We start from the raw sequence: 24,699 nt of genomic DNA on the forward strand, positions 1-24,699 counted from the left end.
TCTTTCTGCTATGCAAAGCTGATAAGAGAGGCTCTGCTTGCTAGCAAAATACAAAAATGCATCTTCTATTCATAGGTGGGGGTGCATGGAGAAGAGAAAAAAAGTAGTTTAAACTTCCAAATCTATGTTTCTGACTCTACAGTGTAAGAACACAAACGGGAACACAATCCTTCCCTTACTCAATTGACAGAGATTATCTGATTAATACTGGACATTTCTGGCTTTGGGACTTAATGAGCATTACGTTAAGTGTGTAAAACAATTGCATTAAAAAGCTCTGGTTAGCTAGGTATCTGCTTTTATACAGGATAATGACACAGACACATTGCGTAAGAACATGTTTATGCAGACTCAGCACTTAGCAGGCTGTGTATCAGAAACATGTCTTTGACAGAGGGTGAGAGCATAGGGGTGCGTTCTACGGGTTCTGACATACTTCCTGGCCCAGGTCATGACACCCAGGTATCACACGTGCAAACACACACCCAGATGCAAACACACAAGGGTGCCACATACACAGACGTGCCACACATTCAACAGCAGGGCCTGAAATTTAGGCAGTAAGGATAGCACCTGAGCATGTGCAGAGTCTATTCCTTTGCTCACCAACAGCTGCAACCTGTGCCCACATGCTTAGGGTTAAACAGCACAGATTCCAAAGCAGATGGCCTCACTTTTTTTAGAGAGAGGGGAAAAAGAAAAAGAAAAGAAACCACTAACTTCAAGCACTGATTCAAGATTATCAGGTACCTCTTTTAGGCCTGGGCTGAAGTTCCCTTAGATTCAGATTGCCCCTCTCCCTGCAGCCAGGATTAAAGCAGCAAGTGAGAGGAGCTTTAGTCCACTCACAAATACTCTCTCCCCACGACTCATAGATAGCCCTGCTCTGCTCCCATCCTCCTTGCCTGCCCGCCCACAACTCAGAAGGCTCCCACCTGCAACATGAGGAGAGATTATCGAAACCTCAGGCGCACTAGTCAGACCACACGCTGTCCATGACCTCTCCTTACCCTTGGGGGGGGCAGGGAGCTAGAGAAGGAATTTGCGGTGACATTCCCACTTGTGTCAAAGTCACCTAAAATCCACAGCAGACAGATCATTGTTGGGAGAATAGCACATAATTTAATAGACCTCTACCATGTCCCCACTTCCTTTTCGTTTTACTAAATTTAAAAAGCCACAAATGTTGTACCCTTAGAGCCAACTAAAGAGCTGTAGACTGATGAGCAGGAGACGGAGGAAGTAAACAGTGATGTTATAATCCTGCTCTCAGCTGCATTCAGGACATTTACAAACTTTCCACTGTTGCGAGTACATTTTCTTGGAAACAGTAATAACTACAGCAAAAAGTGTTGCGAACTGAAGTTCTCACCCTGGGCCAGCAGGGGTCCGCATATGCAAATAAGGAATTGAAAGTGACGTTCAGGGATTGGATAGTTACAGAAAGTTGTTACACTTACATTGTATTGGAGCTCTATATAAGCAGACTGGCTGAACCCTTCAGCCCTGTTCTGTTCTGGCCTGTGAATAAAAAAGAGCTGTTTGAAGAATCGCTGTGTTGTCTGATATGTTCACCCACAACTTAACAAAAAGCCTCTTTTTTGTCTTCCCCTTTGGTAGGCATAGAAGAGCCAGGCATAGAAAAGCATACTTTGGGATATGAATGTTATTTGCTTGTGCTTATTTTAACTACTTGATATATTTTGCTGAATATTGGTTATGCTTCTGTCTCATAATTTACGGAAGTGTGTTGCTCGGTCACAGTGAGTAGTGTGAACATTCTGGGGGAAGGGAAGAGTCAGAATGCTTGGTAGCAATGGGAAATACACAGCACTCAAACACACCAAAGTGAATACTGCCGCTTTGTTAACTTCACTACCAGGATTGACAAATACAAACATCTGGGAACAGTTACTGGGATTGGGAAATACCAGTTTATGCAACATTCCTGTGATTTACAGGAAGCATGACCTTTGCACTTTCCTTGTATGTGGAAGAAATAACTTGTTAGCTAACTTCCTCCTGTAGAAGTAAGTGTGCCGAGAAGTTTCTTTCCAGACACCAGACTGAGTCATGGTGCGAAGAGTGGCAATTGTTGGAGCAGGTGTGAGTGGACTGGCCTCCATCAAATGCTGCCTGGATGAAGGGCTGGAGCCAACCTGCTTTGAGAAGAGTGATGGCATCGGAGGACTGTGGCAATTCACAGTAAGTGGCATAAACTCAATTTAGAGCTTTAAAGAAAGTGATGGCATTCTGCTGCTGGAATGTATGCCCAAAGCCAGGCAAGAGACAGTGGCCTTGCTTCAAAGTGGGTGTGCATCACTAGTGTGGTAAACCTGCTGTGGAAGCATGTTTCCACATTTTTTTTTGACATTAGGCTTTTCATACTCTCCACCTGTGTAGACTGACCATGTGGGGAAACTGGACTGCACGCACAGTTCCCACCTTTCATTTACATGCATTCATCTGAAGGTCAGAACAGAGAGTGCTGGTAAGTTACTTTCCACGCAGCTGGGAACTCTGTAAAATAATAGTTGTACTTGCGTAAGTTCTATTGACACCCTGAATGTATAAATTAGGGGCAAGAGCAGTCTGAATAACCCTGCTTCCTCCCCCACCCAAGCTTCATTCAGCTACACATTTTGAATGCATGAAAATGCATGTACAATCTTTTGTTCTCCACCAGAATCAGAGGAATCCTGTTTTGTGCTTCCTTTCAGCAGACACTGGCTTTGCAAAGTCCTAACAAGTTGGAATAGAAGTTATATTTTCTGAGAATCCTCTGGAAAAACAATCTCTCAAAGGACCTGTTGATGGCATTTTACCATTGCACTGTGGAGAGCGTATTAACTTATGGTCTGTGTGTGTGGTTTGGGAGTTGCAGGGTCAGGGGAAAAACAATGCTATCCAGGGTTGTAAAGACTGCAGAGAGAATAATTGGGTGCACTCTTCCCACCTTAGATCAAATCTATGCTGCCAGGTGCCATAAGAAAGTGGCAGAGATAGCGCAGGACAGTACGCACCCCGGAAATGATCTCTTTCTGCCTTCTGGAAGAAGGTATAGGGTTACAAAGGCCAGGACTAGCCGCCTGAGAAACAGTTTCTACGCAAATGCAATTCTGGTTCTAAATGCAGCATAAGGGGTTTCTATAGTATAAAGGTAAAGGGTAAAGGGACCCCTGAACATTAGGTCCAGTCGTGGCTGACTCTGGGGTTGCGGCGCTCATCTTGCTTTATTGGCCAAGGGAGCCGGCGTACAGCTTCCGGGTCATGTGGCCAGCATGACTAAGCCGCTTCTGGTGAACCAGAGCAGCGCACGGAAACGCCGTTTACCTTCCCGCCGGAGCGGTACCTATTTATCTACTTGCACTGTGATGTGCTTTCGAACTGCTAGGATGGCAGGAGCTGGGACCGAGCAGCGGGAGCTCACCCCGTCGCGGGGATTCGAACTGCCGACCTTCTGATCAGCAAGTCCTAGGCTCTGTTGTTTAACCCACAGCGCCACCCGTGTCCCTCTCTATAGTATAGTGTATTTTAAAATGTGGTTTCAGAGTTTTTAGGGGTTTTTGAATGTTTTATGTAGTTTTGTGGTAGTTTTATGTAGTTATATAGTAGTTTTATGTAGTTTTTATGCAGTTTTTATGTAGTTTTATGTAGTTTTTCAGTTTCATTGTTCTGCATGGGACAATGACAATAAAGATATTGTATCATATCGTACTGTATTGTATTGTAATCTGGTGGCATCACTGACCCACCTTATAGCCAAGGATTGCTAACAGAAAGTTATCAACACCCTGTCAAAACTACCACCCACAGAAGGTGAGTTTTTTGGTTGATACTAAGAGCCTAGGAAGCTGCTTTATACAAAGTGAGAACCTTGGTCCATCTATCTCAGTATTATCTGCAGTGATTGGCAACAGTTCTCAGATGTCAGGCCTTCTGTAGGCAAAGCAGACGGCCACTATTCTCTGACCCTTCCCCTTTTAAAGTTAGTGTTGAAACCAGTGTAATTTCGCAGTGTAAATGATTTACTCTGGCATCTTACTTACTGTGTAACTGCTGCTGCCACACAGGAAACGCCTCAAAAGGGAAGAATTGGTGTTTATAGATCGGTTATGACCAACACCTCCAAGGAAATGACCTGCTTCAGTGATTTTCCGTTCCCGGAGGACTGCCCCAACTACCTGCGCCACTCTGCGCTCCTGGAGTACCTCAGGGCGTATGCCAAGCATTTCTGCCTTCTTGACTACATTCGCTTCCAGGTGAGGGGGAAACTAACAGGCAGATACTTTGCAAGGCACGGGGCCAGAGAGTGCTCCATCTGTTCTAAGGCTCTCCTCCTGCGTTGCAGGGGGTTGGACTAGATGACCCGCAGGGCCCCTTCCTTTTCTTTTTTTAATTTAAAGTGCTTTATTCATTTTACAAATAAAAAATAAATCCATAACCAAAACAAAAATATAAAAATATAAGCTCCACAAAAAATGACAAAGAAGGAAAGGAAAAAAAGAGAAAAGAGAGAAAAAGAAAATAAATAAAGAAAAAAACACAAACAACAAATATTTTTCCATTACACAAAATCATTCCTGGACTACAAACCATATTTTATATAATCTATACACAAAGTTCCTGGACAGAATTTGCCTTCATATTTCTACCCTTCACGTTTTTTCCTGTTCCTCTATTGTGTCCCCTATTTGCTTTATTTTGACTTCCCTCTAGCTCTTTGCGGTTTTTATACTGCACTTACTTTTAAGTAATCTGTATTTAATTAGTGAACAGAACTTTTATCTGTGAATTTAATCAAGGGACAACCAAGTGTTGTTGGAACCATGTTTTGTTAGATAATTTTTAAAACAGTCCCATTCTTTTTTGACCTTATCTCCCAAGTGGTTTCTTATTAAGTCTGTCATCTTGGCCAATTCAAGGTATTCACACAGCTTCATTTGCCCTTCGTTTTTAGTTGATATTGACTCATTTTTCCAATACAGTGGTGCCTCGCAAGACGAAATTAATTTGTTCCGCAAGTCTCTTTGTCTTGCGGTTTTTTCGTCTTGCGATGCACGGTTTCCCATAGGAATGCATTGAAAATCAATTAATGACTTCTCCGCTGTCCGGGGCGATTTAAAAGCCCCTGGGAAGGCAGGCAGGGGGGACAAAGACTTTCGCCCCCCGCCCGCCTTCAGAAGGTGTTCCCACCCCCCGTCCAGCTTCGCAGCAGCGCTACAAAGCCCGGCGGCTGGGGCAGGTGCTCCCGCCCCCCCACCCCGCTTCGGAGCAGCGTTCCGAAGCGGGGTGGCTGGGGCAGGTGTTCCCACCCCCCGCCCGGCTTCGCAGCAGCGCTACGAAGCCGGGCGGCTGGGGCAGGTGCTCCCGCCCCCCCCACCCTTGCTTCGGAGCAGCGTTCCGAAGCGGGGTGGCTGGGGCAGGTGTTCCCACCCCCCGCCCGGCTTCGCAACAGCGCTACGAAGCCAGGCGGCTGGGGCAGGTGCTCCCGCCCCCCCCACCCCGCTTCGGAGCAGCGTTCCGAAGCGGGGTGGCTGGGGCAGGTGTTCCCACCCCCCGCCCGGCTTCGCAGCAGCGCTACGAAGCCCAGCGGCTGGGGCAGGTGCTCCCGCCCCCCCACCCCGCTTCGGAGCAGCGTTCCGAAGCGGGGTGGCTGGGGCAGGTGTTCCCACCCCCCGCCCGGCTTCGCAACAGCGCTACGAAGCCGGGCGGCTGGGGCAGGTGCTCCCGCCCCCCCCACCCCGCTTCGGAGCAGCGTTCTGAAGCGGGGTGGCTGGGGCAGGTGTTCCCACCCCCCCGCCCGGCTTCGCAGCAGCGCTACGAAGCCCGGCGGCTGGGGCAGGAAGCGCTCCCGCTGCCCCCGGACCTCTTTTGTAGCAAGGGGCGGTGGGGAGAAGCGATCTCCCGGCCGCCCCTTGCTTCAAAAGAGAAGACCCGCTGTCCCCGGGGCAAGCTTCGTTTTGCGAAGCAAGCCCATAGGGAAATTCGTCTTGCGAGGCAACTCGAAAACGAAAAAACCTTTCGTTTGGCGAGTTTTTCATCTCGCGAGGCGTTCGTCTTGCGGGGTACCACTGTATTTAGCTATTAATATTCTGGCTGCTGTTGTTGCATAAAGAGTGTTGTTGCATTCTTTTATTTTCTTTTGGAATGTTTACTGTTAAAATGCCTAATAAAAATGGTTCTGGTTTCTTTAGAAACGTGTGTTTTAGCATTTTTTTTTTAGTTCTTAATATATAATGTTCCAAAATTGTTTAATTTGAGGACAAGTTCACCACATGTGGAAGAAGGTTCCTATATTTTGTTTAAACCTCCAACACTTGTTTTTATTTTTATTGATTTTAGCTAATTTGGATGGGGTCAGTTACCATCTGTAGGTCATTTACATAAAGTTCTCTTTAATCAGAACGCAGTAAATTTTAAATCTTTTTGCCATAATTCTGCCCATTTTTCTATTTCAGTTGGGTAGCCAAAATATTGAACCCATTTCACCATCACTTCCTTTACTTCTTCATCTTTCAGATTCCAATCTAATAATAGTCTATGTTTTTGATAGTGTCTTTCTATTATTTAATATTAATTCTTTTTCTAGATCTGTTATCTTTGTATCCAATCTGTTTATTTTTTAATCAGATTTAATTATTTCATTTAGGTGGTAAAAGTTTTAATTGGTTATTTTCTTCTTCTATTATTTCTTTATAGGTAGGCCAATTAGTTTCCATATTTTTCTTTTTCACTGCGATTGCCTCTAACAGAGACAACCACCAAGGGGTTTTTGGTTCTAATAGTTTTTTATTTCTTTCCCATACTGCAAAAAGCGATCTCCTTATTACCGTATTTTTCGCCCTATAGGATGCACTTTTCCCCCTCTAAAAATGAAGGGGAAATGTGTGTGCATCCTATGGGGCGAATGCAGGCTTTCGCTGAAGCATGGAGAGCTCTCCAGGCTTCAGGAAGCTATCCACAAGCCTTGCAAGCCTGGCGGGAGGTCCCGTGGGCTCGCAAGGCTTGCAGGCAGCAGCCTGCAGCCCACAAGCTTGGGGGACAGCAGGGAGGCGCAGCGCCGCCACCCCGCTATTCCCCGACCTGGTCTGGAGGCTGGCGGGGGGGAGAAGCAAGCTTGCTCCCCCCCCAGCCCCACAAGCTCAGGGGATAGCGGGGAGGCGGAGTGCCGCCACCCCGCTATTCCTGGACCTGGTCTGTAGGCTGGCGGGGGGGAGAAGCCAGCCCCAGAAGTTCGGGGAACAGCGGGGCAAGCCACTGCCCCACGGAGGCTAGAGAGGCTGTCCCTGAAGGCAGAAGAGGGAGACGGAGCACTCCGTCTCCCTCTTCTAGCTTGGGGATGGCTGAGCAAACCTGGGGGGGAAATAAAAATTTTTCCCTTGATTCCCCCCCCCCCAAAAAAAAACCTAGGTGCGTCCTATGGGCCGGTGCGTCCTATAGGGCGAAAAATACGGTATATGGTTAAGGAATCCTCTATGCATTTTGACTTTATCGTATCCTAAATAACCATGCCAGCCGAACCTATTGTCCCAGTTTTCAATGTCTAGTATATTGGCAGTTACAGGTAGGTAGCCGTGTTGGTCTGCCATAGTCAAAATAAAAAATAAAATACCAGTATCTGAAGAAGTGTGCATGCACACGAAAGCTCATACCAAGAACTAACTTAGTTGGTCTTTAAGGTGCTACTGGAAGGAATTTTTTTATTTTTAGTATATTGGCAGTCTTTAATATTATCCATTCTTTGAGCCATACTAGACATGCAACCACGTAATATAATTTAAGGTCTGGCAGAGTGAATCCTCCTCTATCTTTTACTTCCGTTAACAATTTAAACTTAATCCTCAGCTTTTTACCCTGCCAGATAAATCTTGCCAGATCTTTCTGCCAATCTTTCAAACAATTTAACACATTTATTATTGATATTGTTTGAAAGAGGTACAACATTTTCGGCATCATGGTCATCTTAATTGTGGCTATCCTTCCCCATAAGGACAAATTTAGCCTCCCCCAAATCTCTAATTCTTTTTTTATTTCCTTCCATGTTTTGGTATAATTATTGTTGTATAAGTTTATATTCTTTGCTGTAATCCAGATTCCTAGATATTTTGCTTTGTTTGTTATTTTTCACCCTGTCATCTTTTCTATCTCTAGTCTTTCTTGTTCTGCCATGTTTTTCACTAATAATTTGATTTTATCTTTGTTTAATTTAAAACCTGATACCTGACCAAATTCGTTTAATTTTACCAATGTTTCTATTATACTTTCTGTTGGGTTTTCTGTCGTTATGATTAAATCATCAGCAAAAGCTTTTAATTGGTAAGATCTGCTGCCCAACCTAATTCCTTTTATTTTTGATGCCTCTCTAGTTGCTTTTAATAATGTTTCCAGTATTGTAATAAATAGAAGCGGTGATAGCGGACATCCTTGCCTGGTGTCTTTAGAAATAATAAACATTTCGGATAACTAATTATTTATTATGATTTTAGCTTTTGGGTTTCTATATATTGCATTTAACCCTTCCAACTCTACAGTTCTAATCTTGATTCTATGCTTACATAAAACAGATTGTTTTTGCACCCTGTTTTCTTTTTAAATTTTCTTTTTAATTTTCTCATTTTACAATAATTATCACATAGATAGAATTGCACAACAAATATAGAACTTCTAATCATTGACTGCTCCCTCCCTCCTTCCTTCATATGTAATTATCTGTTAGGGATTTAATGCCATGCAAGCTATCACAATACCACAGTTTAAGAGGAAAACCACTTTGACCCGTGCTTTCTAGGCACAGAACAGGCAAAAGTGTGGACAGGCCTAGCGAGCATCATTTGAGTTGCTTTATTCTGTTGTGTGTTGTTGTTTTTTGCTTTTACAAGACCACCGTATGCAGCATCAGAAAACACCCCCATTTCACAGCCACTGGACAATGGGTGGTTGATACTGAGACTAATGGGGAGCAGACATCGGAAATCTTTGATGGCGTAATGGTTTGCAGTGGCCACTATGCAGAGATCAATCTTCCACTGGATTCTTTCCCAGGTGTGTTTTGAACGCATTACCTGAAACAGCACATAAGCTAGCATGACTGTGTTCCCTCTCTCCTCAGGCAAAAGAGATGTGTACTAAAATCTCAGAATATCTGGTACCTTCAGTCAAAGGAATTAACCGTGCCATGAAATCACTGATAGACAAGAGTTGCCATGTCTGATTGGTACCAGTGGTTGGCCTGTCACCAGGCAGTGGAATTTGAAGGCCATGAAGGGTGGCAGAACAGAAGGCACACCTGACCCACAGGGCACAATCCACAGGGAAGTTCTCCCATACAAGCCCTAATGAAATAATCACAAACAGCTGGTCATTACAGTTGCAAGGAGAAAGTTGCCCTTTGAATTAAGACTCCCCTTTACATTTGAGAAGATTTGATGTTTCTGCTGGTTTCCAACAGTCTCTGAAAAACTCACAAACAGGGCATGAGCTTAAGGGCCTTCCTAACCCTTTTTTATCCCCAGCATGCAGTAGTCCGAGATATACTGCATCTGAACATGAAGGTTCCATTTAGCTTTTATGGACGACAGCTATTGACAGACCATGGATTATTATTTTTTAAATCCTCTATGCGAACTTGAGAGTCTCCTTGTTCCATCAGCCCAAGAATCTGGATAGTTGAATTCAGGTGGTACTCAGAGGTATCTTGCCTTGGAGTTTCCCCTTAGCCTTTGATACATGGATATAATAAGATGGCAGTAGACATCCAGCACGGTGCTGAGCAGCAGCTAAGGAGAAGGGGGAGGGGGACCTATTATCCAGTGGGAAATCTCTTGCGAAATAAGGGTATAAAAGCATTTCCTTCTTTCCCCCCCTCAGGGATTGAAAACTTCAAAGGTCGCTACTTCCATAGCTGGGAATACAGAGATCAAAAAGGGTTTGAAGGGCAAAAAGTCCTTGTAGTTGGTGCTGGCAACACTGGAGGGGACCTTGCGGCTGAGATCAGCCGCACAGCTGCAAAGGTACCACCACCCTTTATGGACAAATAAGTGCTGAGCTTATTTCAGTCTTGAGTGGGAGATAAATCACATCATCACCCTGGAGCAATAACAAGAATAACATATTTATAGAGTGCTTTCAAGTTTAGCCCTTACAACAGCCCTTTTAAGGTGGTTTTTAATTATTTTTACCACTAATTTTGTTGTTTTTGTGTAACCTGCTTTGAGGGTGGTGGTGGTGGTGGTGGTAGCTGTTTTTACAATCAAATGCTGTAGAAATTTTATGGGGGGGGGGAACTAACTAACAGCCTTGTAAGGTAGATCATTATTATTATTCCCATGTTACAAATGGGATTAGGTGTGTTGAGGTTGAAAGAAGCAGCTTGCTTAAGTCTACTTAGTGGGTTCGTGGTAAAGGCAAGATTTTAACTAGAGACTCCTTGATTCATGACGGTTCCCATCTCTTAGCCACTGTGCTTCACAGCCAACCATTGCATTGTCCAGAATGTGCATATACTTCAAATTTTAGTCATCACTACCACTCGGGGCCAAGGCTTGTTATGATTATGGCAAATTCAGCCCTTTCCCATTGAGAAATATTTGTCCCGTCCTGTCCCCACCCAGAAACTGCACTGGGAGGGAAGCCTGCACTGGTGCCAATGGAAGCTTCTCAGCTGATAAGATGCAGGTGGCGCTGTAGTCTAAATCGTCAAGCCTCTTGAGCTTGCCAGTTCAGATCTGTGTGATGGGATGACAGCACTTAATCTTTAACTTTTTTACCTCTCAGCTGATGTAGATAGAAGCTGGGGAGGGTAATTTTCATTTGGAACATAGAATGGGGGAGGGGAGGATTAATCTCTCCCTCCCCATTCCCTGTGGTCCATCTCAAACTTCCAACCCAACCCTAGAGCTATTTACATCCTTTTTAAAAGTACTTGTTAATAGTGTTCACATAAGGAAATGGAGTTTCGCTTGGCCCTTACACTCTGTGTTTTGATCTTGATCAGCCTCCCCCAGCTTAGTGCCTTCCAGGTATTATGGACTACAACTCCCTTCAGCCCAGCCACTATGATCAGGGGCCATGTCCACACCACAGCTTGTTTGTTAAGGGTGCTGGGAATCATAGCTCTGTGAGGAGAAAGCTACAGTTCCCAGGATCCTTTGTGGGGAGTCATGTGCTTTCCTTGTATGGTGCAAATGTTGGCTGGAGGTCACCAGGTTGAGGGTGGCTGATCTAAATGATATTCAAGGCAGCTTGTTGTTGTTGTTGTTAGAAATTATATACTGCCCTATACCCAAAGGTATCAGGGCAGTTCACATAAAAATATCACAGTATATAAAATAAAAACAATAACCCAATAATCCCTCCCCCAAAAGATCCACATTTTAAAAGGGTATGGGATGTTGATCAGCTTACAGCAGAGTATGCAATTCATACAAAACTCTGGAAGGTTCTTGGTGGTGGGACATGATCTTCTGCACTCTGGTCCTGCTTCCACCACTGTCCTTAAGTATCATGTCAGGAAGCGCCAGATGTGATGCTTCTCACAGAGGCCAGATGGAATGTGCTCTTGGCTCAATTTTTGTTGGTGGGGTGGCTAAGAGGAGAAAGGTGGTCTCTGAGCCTCTCCCCAGCTCTCTGGTGCTTCTGCCACTTTAAGGGGTCTGTAGAGAGCCCATTTGTTGCATTCCATAGTCTGCACACCCTTCCACTTTTAGTCCCAATGTTGCTGCATTATTGCCCTCTAGAGGGGCATTTGCATTTCAACATTTGTGGTATAAAAAGTTGAAGGATTTCAGCAGGAAATTACGGGACATGCACTGATTGGAAATGTGGTTTTCCACCCTGAAACTTCTTCAGGAACAAACAGTATTGAAAGCAGGATGACATATAACTGCCCCATACTATCAGGAGCACAAACACTCATGAATGCACAATGAAAAGGACATATGGAATGGCTCTTGGTATGATCTTGGTCTCCTGCTTCATCATCTCATGGCTATTTCCTGAGGAGTTACTTTTGCTATTAAGATAATGATATTGTGTGAGCAATATCAAAAGGAGCTGGCCAGCCTTTGGGCCTTGGTCTCTTTGTCACTCCATCAGACCAGTTCTCACATGCTCTCAAATCATCTGCCAGGCTGTCGGCAGCACCCTAAGGATATGCTTCTTCACTTTGAATCCTCTTCAGGTCTTCCTCAGCACCAGAAGCGGAACATGGGTGGTAAGTCGCATTTCAGAAGCTGGCTGGCCCATTGACATGGCCTGGACAACTCGCTTTTATGGGTTAATTGAAAAGCTGCTTCCAGAAGGCGCCATATACAAGCTAAAGGCAAAGAAGATGAATCGATGGTTTAACCATGAGAACTATGGCTTGATCCCTGTTAAAAGGTAATCTTCTGAATTAAGAATGTGCAAACAAGAATGGCCTGCTTACAGAAACTGAAGTTTCTGAGATTAGCATTCTTAAGTAGTAATTAACCTCAATGGGTGGACAGTATCTATTGGGAGGGGGATTCATTTCCCAATGTATTTTGAGCAAATTTCTCTTCTTCAGCATCACTAGCCACAGTTGTCAAGGCACATACATATTGTCAAGGAGCTCACTTCTTGTTTCTATGAGTTACTTCTACAAAGAAGATCATTTTGCTGAAAGCTCACTGTAGCTGCAACAGTGCACAGTAACTATCTATACGCTAGAGTGTGATTCTTGTCATACAAAGCTTTGCTGGATTTTCGTGTCTAAGGCATTGAAGTACCCTTCAGTGCCTTGGACACGAAAATCCAGCAAAGCTTCATATGACAAGAATGAGCCAGTGCGAAAGGAGCACTGGCTTCTTGTACGCCGTGACAAAGGCATGCAGAGGACCCAGCCTCAGGCACAGGCACAGCCTTTCCTCCAACCCCTTAGAACGAGTCTTTCCCCTCCATGTTCTCATGAAGGTGCCACAGAGTGCTTACCAGTCCTTTCTTTCCAGCAAGTATCACTCCAAGGAAAGTCCAACAGTGAGTCGAAGAATGTAAAGTGCTTCACAAAGCAGGTCCAAGCAGCAGCATTTAACAAAAAGTGTCAGGCAATTTTATTATCAAAATATTTATGGTACCTGGGGAAAGTGGTAGCCTGGCAGCACCTGCCTCTACTGAACCATCAAATCCCAAATAGGGATACCTGCTGTGGTGGATGACCCTTGCTCCGAAAGGCGGGGCTAAAATGAAAGGGTCCAGGAACTCAGACCAGAACAAATTTCATAAAATCATACACACACTTTACAAAAACAAAACTATACAAGAGAGGAAAAACTTCAAATAATTACACAGATAAAAATGGCTCAGAAGGTAAGAAAACAAGAAACACCATCTTATACAGCTAATTAACACAAACACTTACACTTAAGAAAGAAACTTGCACAGGTACAGACTGATATCTTCTTTCTTACTAAATGCAAGAACCTGGACATTATACCCAAGGGTCTTAGAATTAAGAACCCTCTACAATCCACCAAGAAACTTACACTTAAATCTCAGTAGGCTGAGGAATGGAACAAGATGCTGTCAAAAGCCCAAATAGACGCTGACCTCAGCTTGGCTGGCTGCTGAGAGCTCCCACCAATTCAGGTTTTATGAGAACTTATCGACTACGGGCATTCACCTCTTCCACCCAGTTGCGTGGCGGCTTCATCATATATCTTGAGGTGGCAGGTGAAAACATCTATAATAATAATAACAACAACAGTTTACAGTTAGGCCCAAATTAAAATAACTGCCAACCCCAACTAAACATTTAACCAACCCCAACCCAAACAGAGGACCCCAAATTAAAACTGTTTAAAACATTTAAAAACATTTTAGCCAAATTGCTCCAACCCAAGTTGTTCCAGCAATGTCCCTCTGGCTTCCCAGGAGCCTCTTTGAGCTGTTCAGGATCAGTGCGGGCCCCGCCCTCCAGGCCAGGGGGAAATGGACCTTGCAGCAGGGAGCAGGTCTTTCCACCACACACACGGCAGCAGCAATGTCCCTCTGGCTCCCCATAACCAGGCCTTGAGCTGGTTAGACAATCTATGGTCTTTAAATGTGTTTGTGGGGGCTATTGGTTTATTTTGTTTTATTACATATTTTGTATCCTCATTTTGTATTTTTATGCTGTGAGCCGCCCTGAAATCTTCAGATAAAGGGTGACCTGCAATTCTAACAAAGAAATAAATAAATTCCATGTATCTGCTCCTTCCTCCTCAGAGATCAGTCCCTCCAAGTGTCCGTATTTCCCAGAGACATCCCTGATTTAGAGAAGCCGTCCTGGTTTCTGATTGGGTCCCAGAATGTCACACTTTTCCTTAGGATGTCCCTATTTTTTTGGATAAATGTTGGCGGGTATGAGAGATTCAACTTGTAGAGGTCAGGGGTAGGGAGGAAGCCAGAAGAATGCTTGCACACACCAACAACATATTTAACAGGCATGCCTATCATATCTCAGTGGCATCGTAGGAATTGTCCTTGGTAAAGAGGGACAGCTGGTGGTCACATGTGGACTAATGGTGTTTCTTTCCACTTTCCGCTATTTAGCAATTCAGGGACATCTTTAATTTTGAACGATGAGCTGCCTAGCTGTATCCTTTGTGGAACTGTGACAGTAAAGCCAAATGTGAAGAGGTTTGCAGACACCGCTGCCATCTTTGAAGATGAAACAGTAGAAGAGAATATAGACACGGTCATCTTTACAACTGGCTACTCTGCCACATTTCCCTTCCTGGAAGAGTCTCTGCGTGATGCTTGCAGGAGCAGCACATCTCTGTATAAGCACATCTTTCCTCCTCACCTAGAAAAGCCCACGTTGGCTTTCGTTGGCTTTATAGCATTAACTGGACCCATTCTGCCAGCAGCGGAACTTCAGGCACGTTGGATCACAAGGGTATTTAATGGTATGAATGAATCATTTTATTGTCATTTTCCAGTTTACGCCAAAGGGAAGCACAACAACGTTTAACAAGGAAACAGCAATTGTAAGAAGGTATGGAGGAGAGGAAATGGTTGGCTGTGACCTGCTGATGCGAACACTCCTGCTTTGCATAAGGATGGGGTAGACATAGGATTAATTTGAGTAATTTGGCCTTTAAATAGTTTCATGTGTGCCAGATTAAAAACTAAAACTCCAATAAGAGCCCTGCTGGGTTGAACCAAGCACTCACCTGGTCCAACATTCTGTTCCCACAGTGGCCAACCAGGCGCCCACGGGAAGCTCACAGGCAGGACCTGGGTGCAACAACAACTGGTACAGGGGTAGAGCATAGATCAGCCCTTTTCATCTCCATGCACAACACTGTCATCAAAAGTTACAGTATATAAGGCTTCAGCAGTTTTTCAAAAGTTAGGTGGCATTCCTCCTATAGAGCAGAATTTCTTCAAAGTCTTGTGAAGAGCTTCTAAAGTTTGCTGGACTGGGGTTGGGAGTTGTGGTGGCCAGAAAGGCATTTTGAATCCTACCCCCCGTCCAATTTGTTTGTACTTCTGCAAACCTTGGGTTCCCCTCAGAGCTGCAGACAATTTTTTTTGCATGTGTGTGGATGATGTCATATATGGACTTTCTGCTACCACAACATCTAATTAGGATTCATCTCAGAGTTACACAACCATCCCAGTGTGGACTTTAGATTCCTCAAGCCTGACAGGCCATCTCTCACTAAAGGCAACTTGAATCAAAGCAGCAAGTGTACTTTCCTTTTATTGGCTGAAATACAGAAGTTCATATTTGTCATTTTCTTTCTCATACTCAGGGTCAAGTGAGCTCCCTCCAATGAGCAGACTGATCAGTGAAGTTGCTAAAAGGAAGAACGCACTCCTTAAAAAGTATGAAGTGCTATATATTATTGTGCATGTTGTATGACTGTAATCATTCAGGGCTTATCCACACTTACCTTTTGCTGTGCTTTTTCCACACAAAGGTCCATGCTTTAATGCTCTGTGTGCAAGCGTTTTCCTCCTCCCCCCCGAAAACCTGCTCTTTAAAGCTGAATCAGGGCAAACGTCAATCTGGGTTTTCCATGGATTGCTGTTTGCTCCAATTGGGCTTTAAAGAGCAGGTTTTTGCAGGCCTGAAAAGAGTGGAGGAAAGGCAAGTGGACCACAAAAGTGGTTATCCCCTTGGTCTTTTAAAATTGTAGAGCCTCCAAACTAACATTGCTTTATTCCATTGGCCTCTACATCTATAACTTTTGATTTTTGTTGTATCCAATTACTAGTTTTTCTACCTTTTAATGATATTCCTACCATTGCACAAAACCATGGCCTGCTGTGTTGTTCTTAAGCTGTTCATGTTTCTCTATGTCATAGTCCATTTTTTGGATCCATAACCCATCAGAGGCAATATGCACATAATGAACACTTTAACTTGCAAATCTAACAAAATCTAAGAATGGCACACCTTAAAACAATGGCTTGATTTTGGGAGTGGAGAGAGACTTGTTTGTTTCCAAATCAACTTTAGTTGCACCACCTGAATTTGCTGATATGTGTCTGAATAAAAAAACAGCAGCACTCTAGAAGAGCCCTGAGTGGGGGGAAATATACAGAACTGAGAATTTAATGGCAGAAAAGAAGAAGATGCCATAAGCCTGTGGAGTGCTTTGCTCATTCTTTTGGGAGGTTCAGAGATGACTTCAAAGAGTAGTGAAGGATCTCAGGCACCTCCCTCCCCAGATATTTGCTGCTACCCCATTTACCCATTTTCAGAAACAACATGCTAAGGTCCCATACAACATGGATTAAATTTTTAGAAACCTTCAGGTGGTTAAAGAGACCTCCTTCACATTTTGCTGCTCCTGCTCTGATTGGCTGCTCTCTAGAAGTTTTTCATCCATGAAAATAGTGCCATCGTGTGGTTAAAGAAGAGTTTCCACCACACTTGAATTCCCAGTCTTTGTCCGACCACTGAGCAGAAAATACCGTACATGGTCATTATTATCATCCTTGTGCCGGATTTCGCCATAAGAAGCAGTAAATTTTTTGTCAGGAGCAAGATGAGAAAAAAGAGCAGATTGTACAAATGGTCTTCCTTTCCTCTCCTCTCCTCTCCTCTCCTTTTTTGATTTCTTTATGCTAAAATGTTGTGGGTGAGAAATGGGGGAATGGCAGCATTATCAATAATTCCATTATTCCATTCCAAGAAACAGGTGACCAGACTTCTCACCTGAACCCAGATGCTGAACCTAATGCAGTGAACTACATTTGGCATCAAACAGGAAGAAGTTCATTTGCTGTTCAGACATATATCAGAAAGGCATTCAAGCTGCACCCTCACAAACTGGGCCACTGGGACAGTCTGGGCAGCTCTGTTAAACCTGCCCCAGCCCTTCGCAGTATACTTCTGAGGAATATTCTAAGTACTTGCTTATGTGACCTGGGACTCACCTACATTAGTAAAGATACGGCGATTTGAATGTGCTATAAACATACAACACCAGATGGCACCAGAGAGCAGAAAATTTTAAGACACGGTTTTCCATAGAGATTTCTTTCTTTTGTTATGATGATCTAATTTCTGACTTACTTAAAGCGTCGTTCCCCCCCACCCCCCAGTTTTCTTATCATGGAGGGTTACTACTACTACCACCACCACTACTACTACTAATAATAATAATTTCATTTCTATACCGCTTTATATTTTAAAGAAAAAAATCTCAAAGTTTATGCACATTTAATACATTAAAGCATCAAATAAAACAATCCAGAATAAAACAAATTCGAGCTTCAAGGAAAATCTTTCAGATCCTTCTCCAAGGGACATTTTGCTTTCCCTGTATTTATTTACCTACTTAATTTATATAGCTGCCTCATGTAGGGAGCCAGTGTGCTGTAGTGGTTAGAGTGTTGGACTGGGACCTGAGAGGCCAGGAAGCTCCCTGGGTGAGCAGCTGGAATACTGCAGAACCAAAAGAGAGAGGTAAAAAAAAAAAAAAGCTTCATCAAAATCAAGCCAGGGGCTTCAGCATTGCCCCCCACGCTAATGGGCTTTACTTACCCCATTGAATTAGAAAAGAATTCAATAAACTGGTGGACCTCTGGGTTGCATTTGATGCCAGTGTTTTCATCCTTTTTTGATTCTATGATATCAGCAGCATGTCTGATTCGCTCCATGGCATCCTAACATGATTACATTTAGCGGTGGTCTCTGATTGACTAGGATAACTAGAGAAGGAATGATAAAGAGAGATAGCAGTCACTGAAGAAGCAGCAGAGGCTGAAAAAACAGCCTTCTAAAATTGCTATTTTTGAGACAAAGATCAAATTGGAAAATACTTGGCATAATGCTAGGCTGTTGAAATTTGTTGGTGAGCCCCTGGGTTCAAATCATTTCCTCAGCCATCAAGGCAAGATTCCACCTAAACATTAGGAAGAACTTCCTGACAGTAAGAGCTGTTCGACAGTGGAATTTGCTGCCAAGGAGTGTGGTGGAGTCTCCTCCTTTGGAGGTCTTTAAGCAGAGGCTTGACAACCATATGTCAGGAGTGCTCTGGTGGTGCTTCCTGCTTGGCAGGGGGTTGGACTCGATGGCCCTTGTGGTCTCTTCCAACTCTAGGATTCTATGATTCAATGGGCAAGTTGCCTCCTCTCAGCCTAACTACTAGAAAAAAGGACAAGTAAGGTTCTCCAGGATGTTGCCCCCACCTCCAGCCCCCCATGACACTGGGCCCTGCTTCTTCTGCCCCCAATATTCCTGTGTTTGGCTCAAAAGTCTAAAAGGGGCTTCTAATCACATTTGGCTAAATAGTTAGAAGCCTTTGTGTTACATGACCCAAGTTCCCAGTCTTGCCTCCAGCCTCCACACTAAACAAGCAAGCATCAGAGGAGAGGAGAGGGCCTACCTGGTGCGCAGGACACAAGGGGGCGGAGCTGGTCCATGCACCCCCCCGCCCCCTAGGTATGTTGAATGCTCATGTGACCAGACTGTGTAGCACTACAGTCACCTCCGCGGGGGGGGGGGGGGCGCTACAAGACAGGTGAATTGTGCTTACTGGGCCTTAGAAGCTTGACACTCTTCCCATTTCTTTCCCACTTTAGGGGTATTACTGATATTTCCAGCAAGAGAGACAAACCCAGGATAAGATTCGTCTCCTACATGGATGAAATTGCTGCTTGCCTAGGTGTGAAGCCCAACGTGCCGTTGCTTTTCCTATCAGACCCCAAACTAGCCTGGGTGGTTTTCTTTGGCCCCTGCACGTCTTATCAGTACCGCCTGACTGGACCTGGAAAGTGGAGGGAAGCCAGAGGTGCAATCCTGACCCAGTGGGACCGAGTTCTAAAGCCCCTGAAGACACGGGTCGTAGAAGACTCCCCCCAACCTGCTACAGTTCCCCACTGGCTCAAAGCCCTCCCCATATTTCTGGGGGCTGCCTTGATCATTCTTAAATACCTACCAAGAACAAATGGATGGAGTGTATTAAATTCGTTTCATGTTTAGTGGGTTATGGTCACACCAGTCTTGAAAAATGACTCATGACCCAGAGAAGCCATGTGCAGAGAGTCAGGCACACGCTGGAGCCGTTCTTGTATTTTGTGGGTCCTGTGGGCTTGGGGAAATGACATTATAAACTTAGCATGTAGTTTGACTGGATAAATGTGAAGTCTTTATTTCCCAATTATTGTTTAATTGTGAGGGTGATCTCTGTGTTGTAACAGTGGAATCAGAGAATAGTTTACTGCCATGGTTCCCAACGTGGGGCCCACCCAGGGCCGTAGCTAGGGTGTGTGTGTGAGGTGGGGCCCCGCCAGGGGCGCAGGCGATGGGGTGTGTGTGCAAAATAGGCTAAAAATATGTCCATAAATATTGATTATTGCCTCATAAGAAATGGTTTTACATAGAGGGTGATGTGATGGGGGGGGGGGTTGAAGGAGAGGCGGAAAGAAGAGCTAATTTGTCCGTGGCTAGGGGGCACAATCTGGACGGTTCTGCCAGGGGTGCAAGATCACCTACCTACAGCTCTGGGCACACACCCCACAGGGGGGCAATTTGATTTTTATGGGGGGCAATTTGAGAGTGAGTTATTAACAGTGAGAGGACGCGGGTGGCACTGTGGTTTAAACCACTGAGCCTAGGGCTTGCCGATCAGAAGGTCGGCGGTTCGAATCCCTGCGATGGAGTGAGCTCCCGTTGCTTGGTCCCTGCTCCTGCCCACCTAGCAGTTTGAAAGCACATCCCACCTCCGACGGGAAGGTAAACGGCATTTCCGTGCACTGCTCTGGTTTCGGTGTTCCATTGCGCCAGAAGCGGCTTAGTCATGCCTGCCACATGATCCGGAAAAACTGCCTGTGGACAAACGTCGGCTCCCTCGGCCAGTAAAGTGAGATGAGCGCCGCAACCCCAGAGTCGTTTGTGACTGGACTTAACTGTTAGGTGTACTTTACATTTTTTTTTTTTAATTAACAGTGAATGGCCTTTTAGGCTGCCTCCATGTGAATAGGAGTTCACTTTTTGAATAATAAGAATTATATGTCACAGTGGGGGGGGGAGGCATCAGGATTTAGAGATGCTTAGGTGGGGCATGGCCCCCCCAAAAAGGTTGGGAACCACTGGTTTACTGGGAAATGAGTTTCACTGTATTCCACTTACTGTATGAGTAAGTGGGGCTTTTGAATTGCAGCGGGAATGTTTGTTTTGTATAGGCCATGTGGCACAGTAATATTGTTGACCTATGAGGAAACAAATTTGGAGACAGCAGCAGTTTATCTGACACTCCATATCTTTGATCTTCTGCAACCTTCTCGTCAGGCCAGATAGATCACGGGATGTTAGTATGCAATCTTTTCTTCCTTGGCCTTCAATTCTTTCAAACGGCAGCAGATTTTAGCTATAACAAATAATAATAATAATAATAATAATAATAATAATAATAATAATAATAATAATAATAATAATAATTTTTTATTTATATCCCGCCCTCCCCAGCCGAAGCTGGGGTCAGGGCAGCTAACAACAATAAAATAAGACAACATTTTAAAATCATTTCATTAAAAATACATATGTCACTTTATAGTTATAGTTTAGAATGCTCCAATCTAGCTTCGTTTGAGAATAAATATCTGCAGGCACTAACTGTAGTAAAGTCAGCCCTTTCTATTCCTCTCCAAGTAGAGGCAGCTCCCCATTTACACGTGTTCAATATGTGTGTGACTGTGTATACGCACGTCACGCAGAACCCGGAAGTAACCTGGAAACATCATAAAGCATTGAAGAAACATCACTAAAAGGGGTGGGGTGGGGGTGGGGCAGGGCAGGAGCGGAACGGGGTGGTGGGGGTGGTGGGGGTGGTGGTTTGCAGGCTTTTTCAATGGGTTTCGATTATATGTGATTTCACCATAGAATCATAGAATCATAGAATCCTAGAGTTGGAAGAGACCACAAGGGCCATCGAGTCCAACCCCCTGCCAAGCAGGAAACACCATCAGAGCACTCCTGACATATGGTTGTCAAGCCTCTGCTTAAAGACCTCCAAAGTAGGAGACTCCACCACACTCCTTGGGCACTCCACTGTGTGTGGTGCCTCAGAACGTAACCCCCACTTAAATGGGGGGCTGCTTGTAAATTACAAATGAGATCACTGGGGAAACATTTTCATTTCTATAGCAGAATCACAGGCATTTGTTTTCTGTTTTTTATAATAATTTTTATTGGTTTTCAATTACAATCCAATAATAGCCTCATTATAACAATACCAAGTTATAATACAATTATTAATACCAATCATTCAAATACCACATTATACGATTTAGATAAGGTGCTAGAATTGATGGCTTGCTTTATTTCTGCATTCCAAAATTTATTAATTTCCATTGCATTCCAGTCATAATATTAATCCCTTGTACAACAACTGCAATATTAATAACTTCTATTCATGTTGACACATTAAATGTTTTATAAAGCTACAAGTGAGGCACTCAGGCCATAGCTGTCAAGCGCCCCTTATTTGGAGGGACAGTCCCTTATTCCAGCACCATGTCCCGCTGCTGTCCCTTATTGATGATGTCCCTTAAATTTCCCGGGTTTCAAAGGAAGCAGCTCCTCTCCCTCCCTCCCTCCCTCTCTGCCGGCTGGGGAGGCTCCAACTGTCTTGCTTTGCTGTGTTGCTCACCCAATAAGAAGTCTAAGAATGACTGGGGGGTGGAGCTTGCATGCCTTGTGCTGATCAAATCGGCTGCGTTGCCTGGGGACTCGCCTTTGCTCAGCGCTTCCCAGCGGAGAGGTGACGGTGGTTTTCCTTGAGGCTTCGTTTGGCTGCTGGCTGGGCTTTCTGCCTTTGGCTCAGAGGGGCTCAGAAGTTGAACATACCTGTGCTGAGTGCTTGGATCGGAATCGGATGGATACGTCATTGACGGCCCACTCACCCTTGCTGGCGAAAAGGTCTGTCTGGAGTGGGGGCACATGGTGGGGGGAAAGGAAAGGAGATCTCGTGGAAGGGGAGAATTTGTTTTGGAGGCTTCTTCAATTGACTTATGGGGGGAAAGAAAGGAGCTGGTTGACTAAAATGGTGGGTGACTGGCCATCTCGTGGCGAGGGGGGGAGGCTGTGTGTGTGTGTGTGTGGCTAGTTAATGCAAGCTGAGGGGTTTTTTGAATGCTGGACGCCATTTTGTTGCACGTGCTGCTGCAAACTTTGCAGTGCAAAGCCAGGCCGGGGAGCCATCTTAAGTTGAGGCTGCATAGGCCTTGTGATGCATGTGATTCAGATTCTATTCAGTTGAACCTCTGGTTACAAAGTTGGTTGGACAGTGTTCTTGAAGCTACCAGCATGAGTTTGACCAGACTGCGGGAGGACAGGAAGACTGGAGTGCCTGGAACAGGTGAGGCTGCAGGTCCCTTATTTTGGCTGCTGGTCCCTTATTTTCAAGGCTGCTGGTCCCTTATTTTCAAATCTGTAAGTTGACAGCTATGCTCAGGCTATATCCTTGTTCTTCCAGTGTGTGGCAATTATTCTGTCCGTGGTGTTCCTCCTGTCCTTGTTAAATGTTATGTCTATCTTTCCCCCGGTTGTTGCTGTTACACATCATGCCTTAGGCAGAGCTGATATCTCATTGTTGTTCCAGAAATTTCTCCTTCGCTCTGTCCCGTGCTTCATTGTTTTGCAACTTTAACAACAGTTGCAAAAGTCACTCTGTCCCAATAAATAATTTGTTTTCACCATTTTTCCTCTCAGCCTTGGAAGAAGAGTGGTCTGTCGAACTGCAGATGACTCAGTAACGAACCTTATCAGTTCCTTGGCAAGTTCACAGACTCCTTTCATCCTTCCGCCCAACTGAAGATAAATGAGCAGTTATACTTCCAATTAAATTAAATTCCAAGTCTTCTTAGCGTTATTCAGTTAACTCAGTAAATAATAAAGGATGGAGAAGAGTCAGCTCTAAGTTTCCATTGTAAACGTTTTGCATAATAGGGCTTCCCTCCTTTCCCTAATTTGTTTACACACACGGTTCTGTTTAACGTTATATTCCATATCTACAATCCAATTTCTTTCATCCTCACTTCTACAAATATAAATTGAAGTAGCATTCAGAGGAGGGTTGCCAAATCATAAATGTAGAGAAGAAAGCTTTAAATAAAGAAACCATAGGCCCCCCTTCTCCCACACCATCTTTTATACCACATGAAGTCTTCTCTCAAGTTCAAACCTTAAATTATGCTCTAAGTAACAGGAGAACCTCTGCTTCTTAATGGCGGCGTTGGAGGGTTTTCGGCAGGCGAAGTGCTTTTGCACTCAGTGCCTCCCTGCTTCCCGCATCCCAAGATGGAGCAAGAGCCAGGTACCGAGACTGACTGTGAGTGAAGGTCATTCCCCCTGTCCTTGGGGGGAATTTGCAAAGATAACTACCCTCAATCATCCTTGTTTTTCCTTCGCCGACAATCTCCTGCTGTCGGGGGAGCTGCCTCCATTAATGCAGAGCGGACCCAGACGGATTAAGCAATGGCGTGGACAAACCCTGTGATTCATCACTAAGCAATCTGCCTGCACACAACCTGCAAGTATTACTGTTCCTAACCCAGAAAAATGTGAGTACAGAATCCAGCAGGTAGGCAGTTGCAGAGCAGTCTTCTCCAATAACAGATGCTGCACTAACCCAGAACACCTGACTGAACTGGTAATCACACGGAGGCAACAGAATGGACCTGTGGACTATCAATTGCCACTCCCTCTCCTCCCCACAAAAGGAGGTCAGCCCATTAGCAGCAGCACTTAAATTATCCTAAAACAAAGTCTGGAAACAAATCCACCTAGCTCTTAAATGGGACCAATGGAATCAGATACACAATCTATTACCTCCGAAAAGTACTCCAGTCATCCAGAGTTGTGGAGTACCTTGTCAACAATGTGTTGAAGACACGCAGCCCCACCTCTTTGCATCTGAAGGGGTGGCAGCGGATGTGCTGGACCAATGTCTTGCCTCCGCAGTGGACTAAATGAAACAAAGCAGACCCTGCAACCATCCCCTGAGGGTGGCAACATGAGACGGGGCCTTTTCTGTGGTGACTTCCTGCTTGTGAAATGCTCCCCCCAGGGAGGCTTGCCTCGCATTTTCACAACGTATATTTCAGTGCCAGGTGAAAATGCTCCTGTTCTCCCGCCCTTTGGCTAATTAAGCAATCTATGGCTGGGGGGTAGTGTTTTGTTTGTTATTATACTATGTATTTTTGTGTTTTTATACAGTGAACCGACCTGTGATCCTTGGA

At 44.6% G+C, this 24,699-nt stretch overlaps 1 protein-coding gene across 1 annotated transcript; it reads left to right on the plus strand.

Moving 5' to 3' along the window:
• The first annotated feature begins 1,998 nt into the window (after window positions 1-1,998).
• LOC308587816 (dimethylaniline monooxygenase [N-oxide-forming] 4-like) lies at window positions 1,999-19,589 on the plus strand. The gene is made up of 8 exons (XM_081195638.1): window positions 1,999-2,205; window positions 4,074-4,262; window positions 8,883-9,045; window positions 9,871-10,013; window positions 12,182-12,381; window positions 14,551-14,906; window positions 15,759-15,831; window positions 19,042-19,589. The coding sequence occupies exons 1-8, from the start codon at window positions 2,074-2,076 to the stop codon at window positions 19,439-19,441; spliced, it is 1,656 nt and encodes a 551-aa protein (XP_081051764.1). The 5' UTR covers window positions 1,999-2,073; the 3' UTR covers window positions 19,442-19,589.
• The last annotated feature ends 5,110 nt before the right edge of the window (window positions 19,590-24,699 follow it).

This window comes from Podarcis bocagei (genome assembly GCF_964188305.1).
Source record: "Podarcis bocagei genome assembly, chromosome: 5".
Classification (NCBI taxonomy): domain Eukaryota; kingdom Metazoa; phylum Chordata; class Lepidosauria; order Squamata; family Lacertidae; genus Podarcis; species Podarcis bocagei.

Excerpts from the sequence above, each read along its gene's own strand:
- LOC308587816 (XM_081195638.1), top strand. The coding sequence starts at position 2,074 with ATGGTGCGAAGAGTGGCAATTGTTGGAGCAGGTGTGAGTGGACTGGCC. Across the intron at positions 10,014-12,181 it reads TCAGCCGCACAGCTGCAAAG|GTCTTCCTCAGCACCAGAAG; the intron begins GTACCACCACCC and ends AATCCTCTTCAG. Across the intron at positions 12,382-14,550 it reads GGCTTGATCCCTGTTAAAAG|CAATTCAGGGACATCTTTAA; the intron begins GTAATCTTCTGA and ends TCCGCTATTTAG.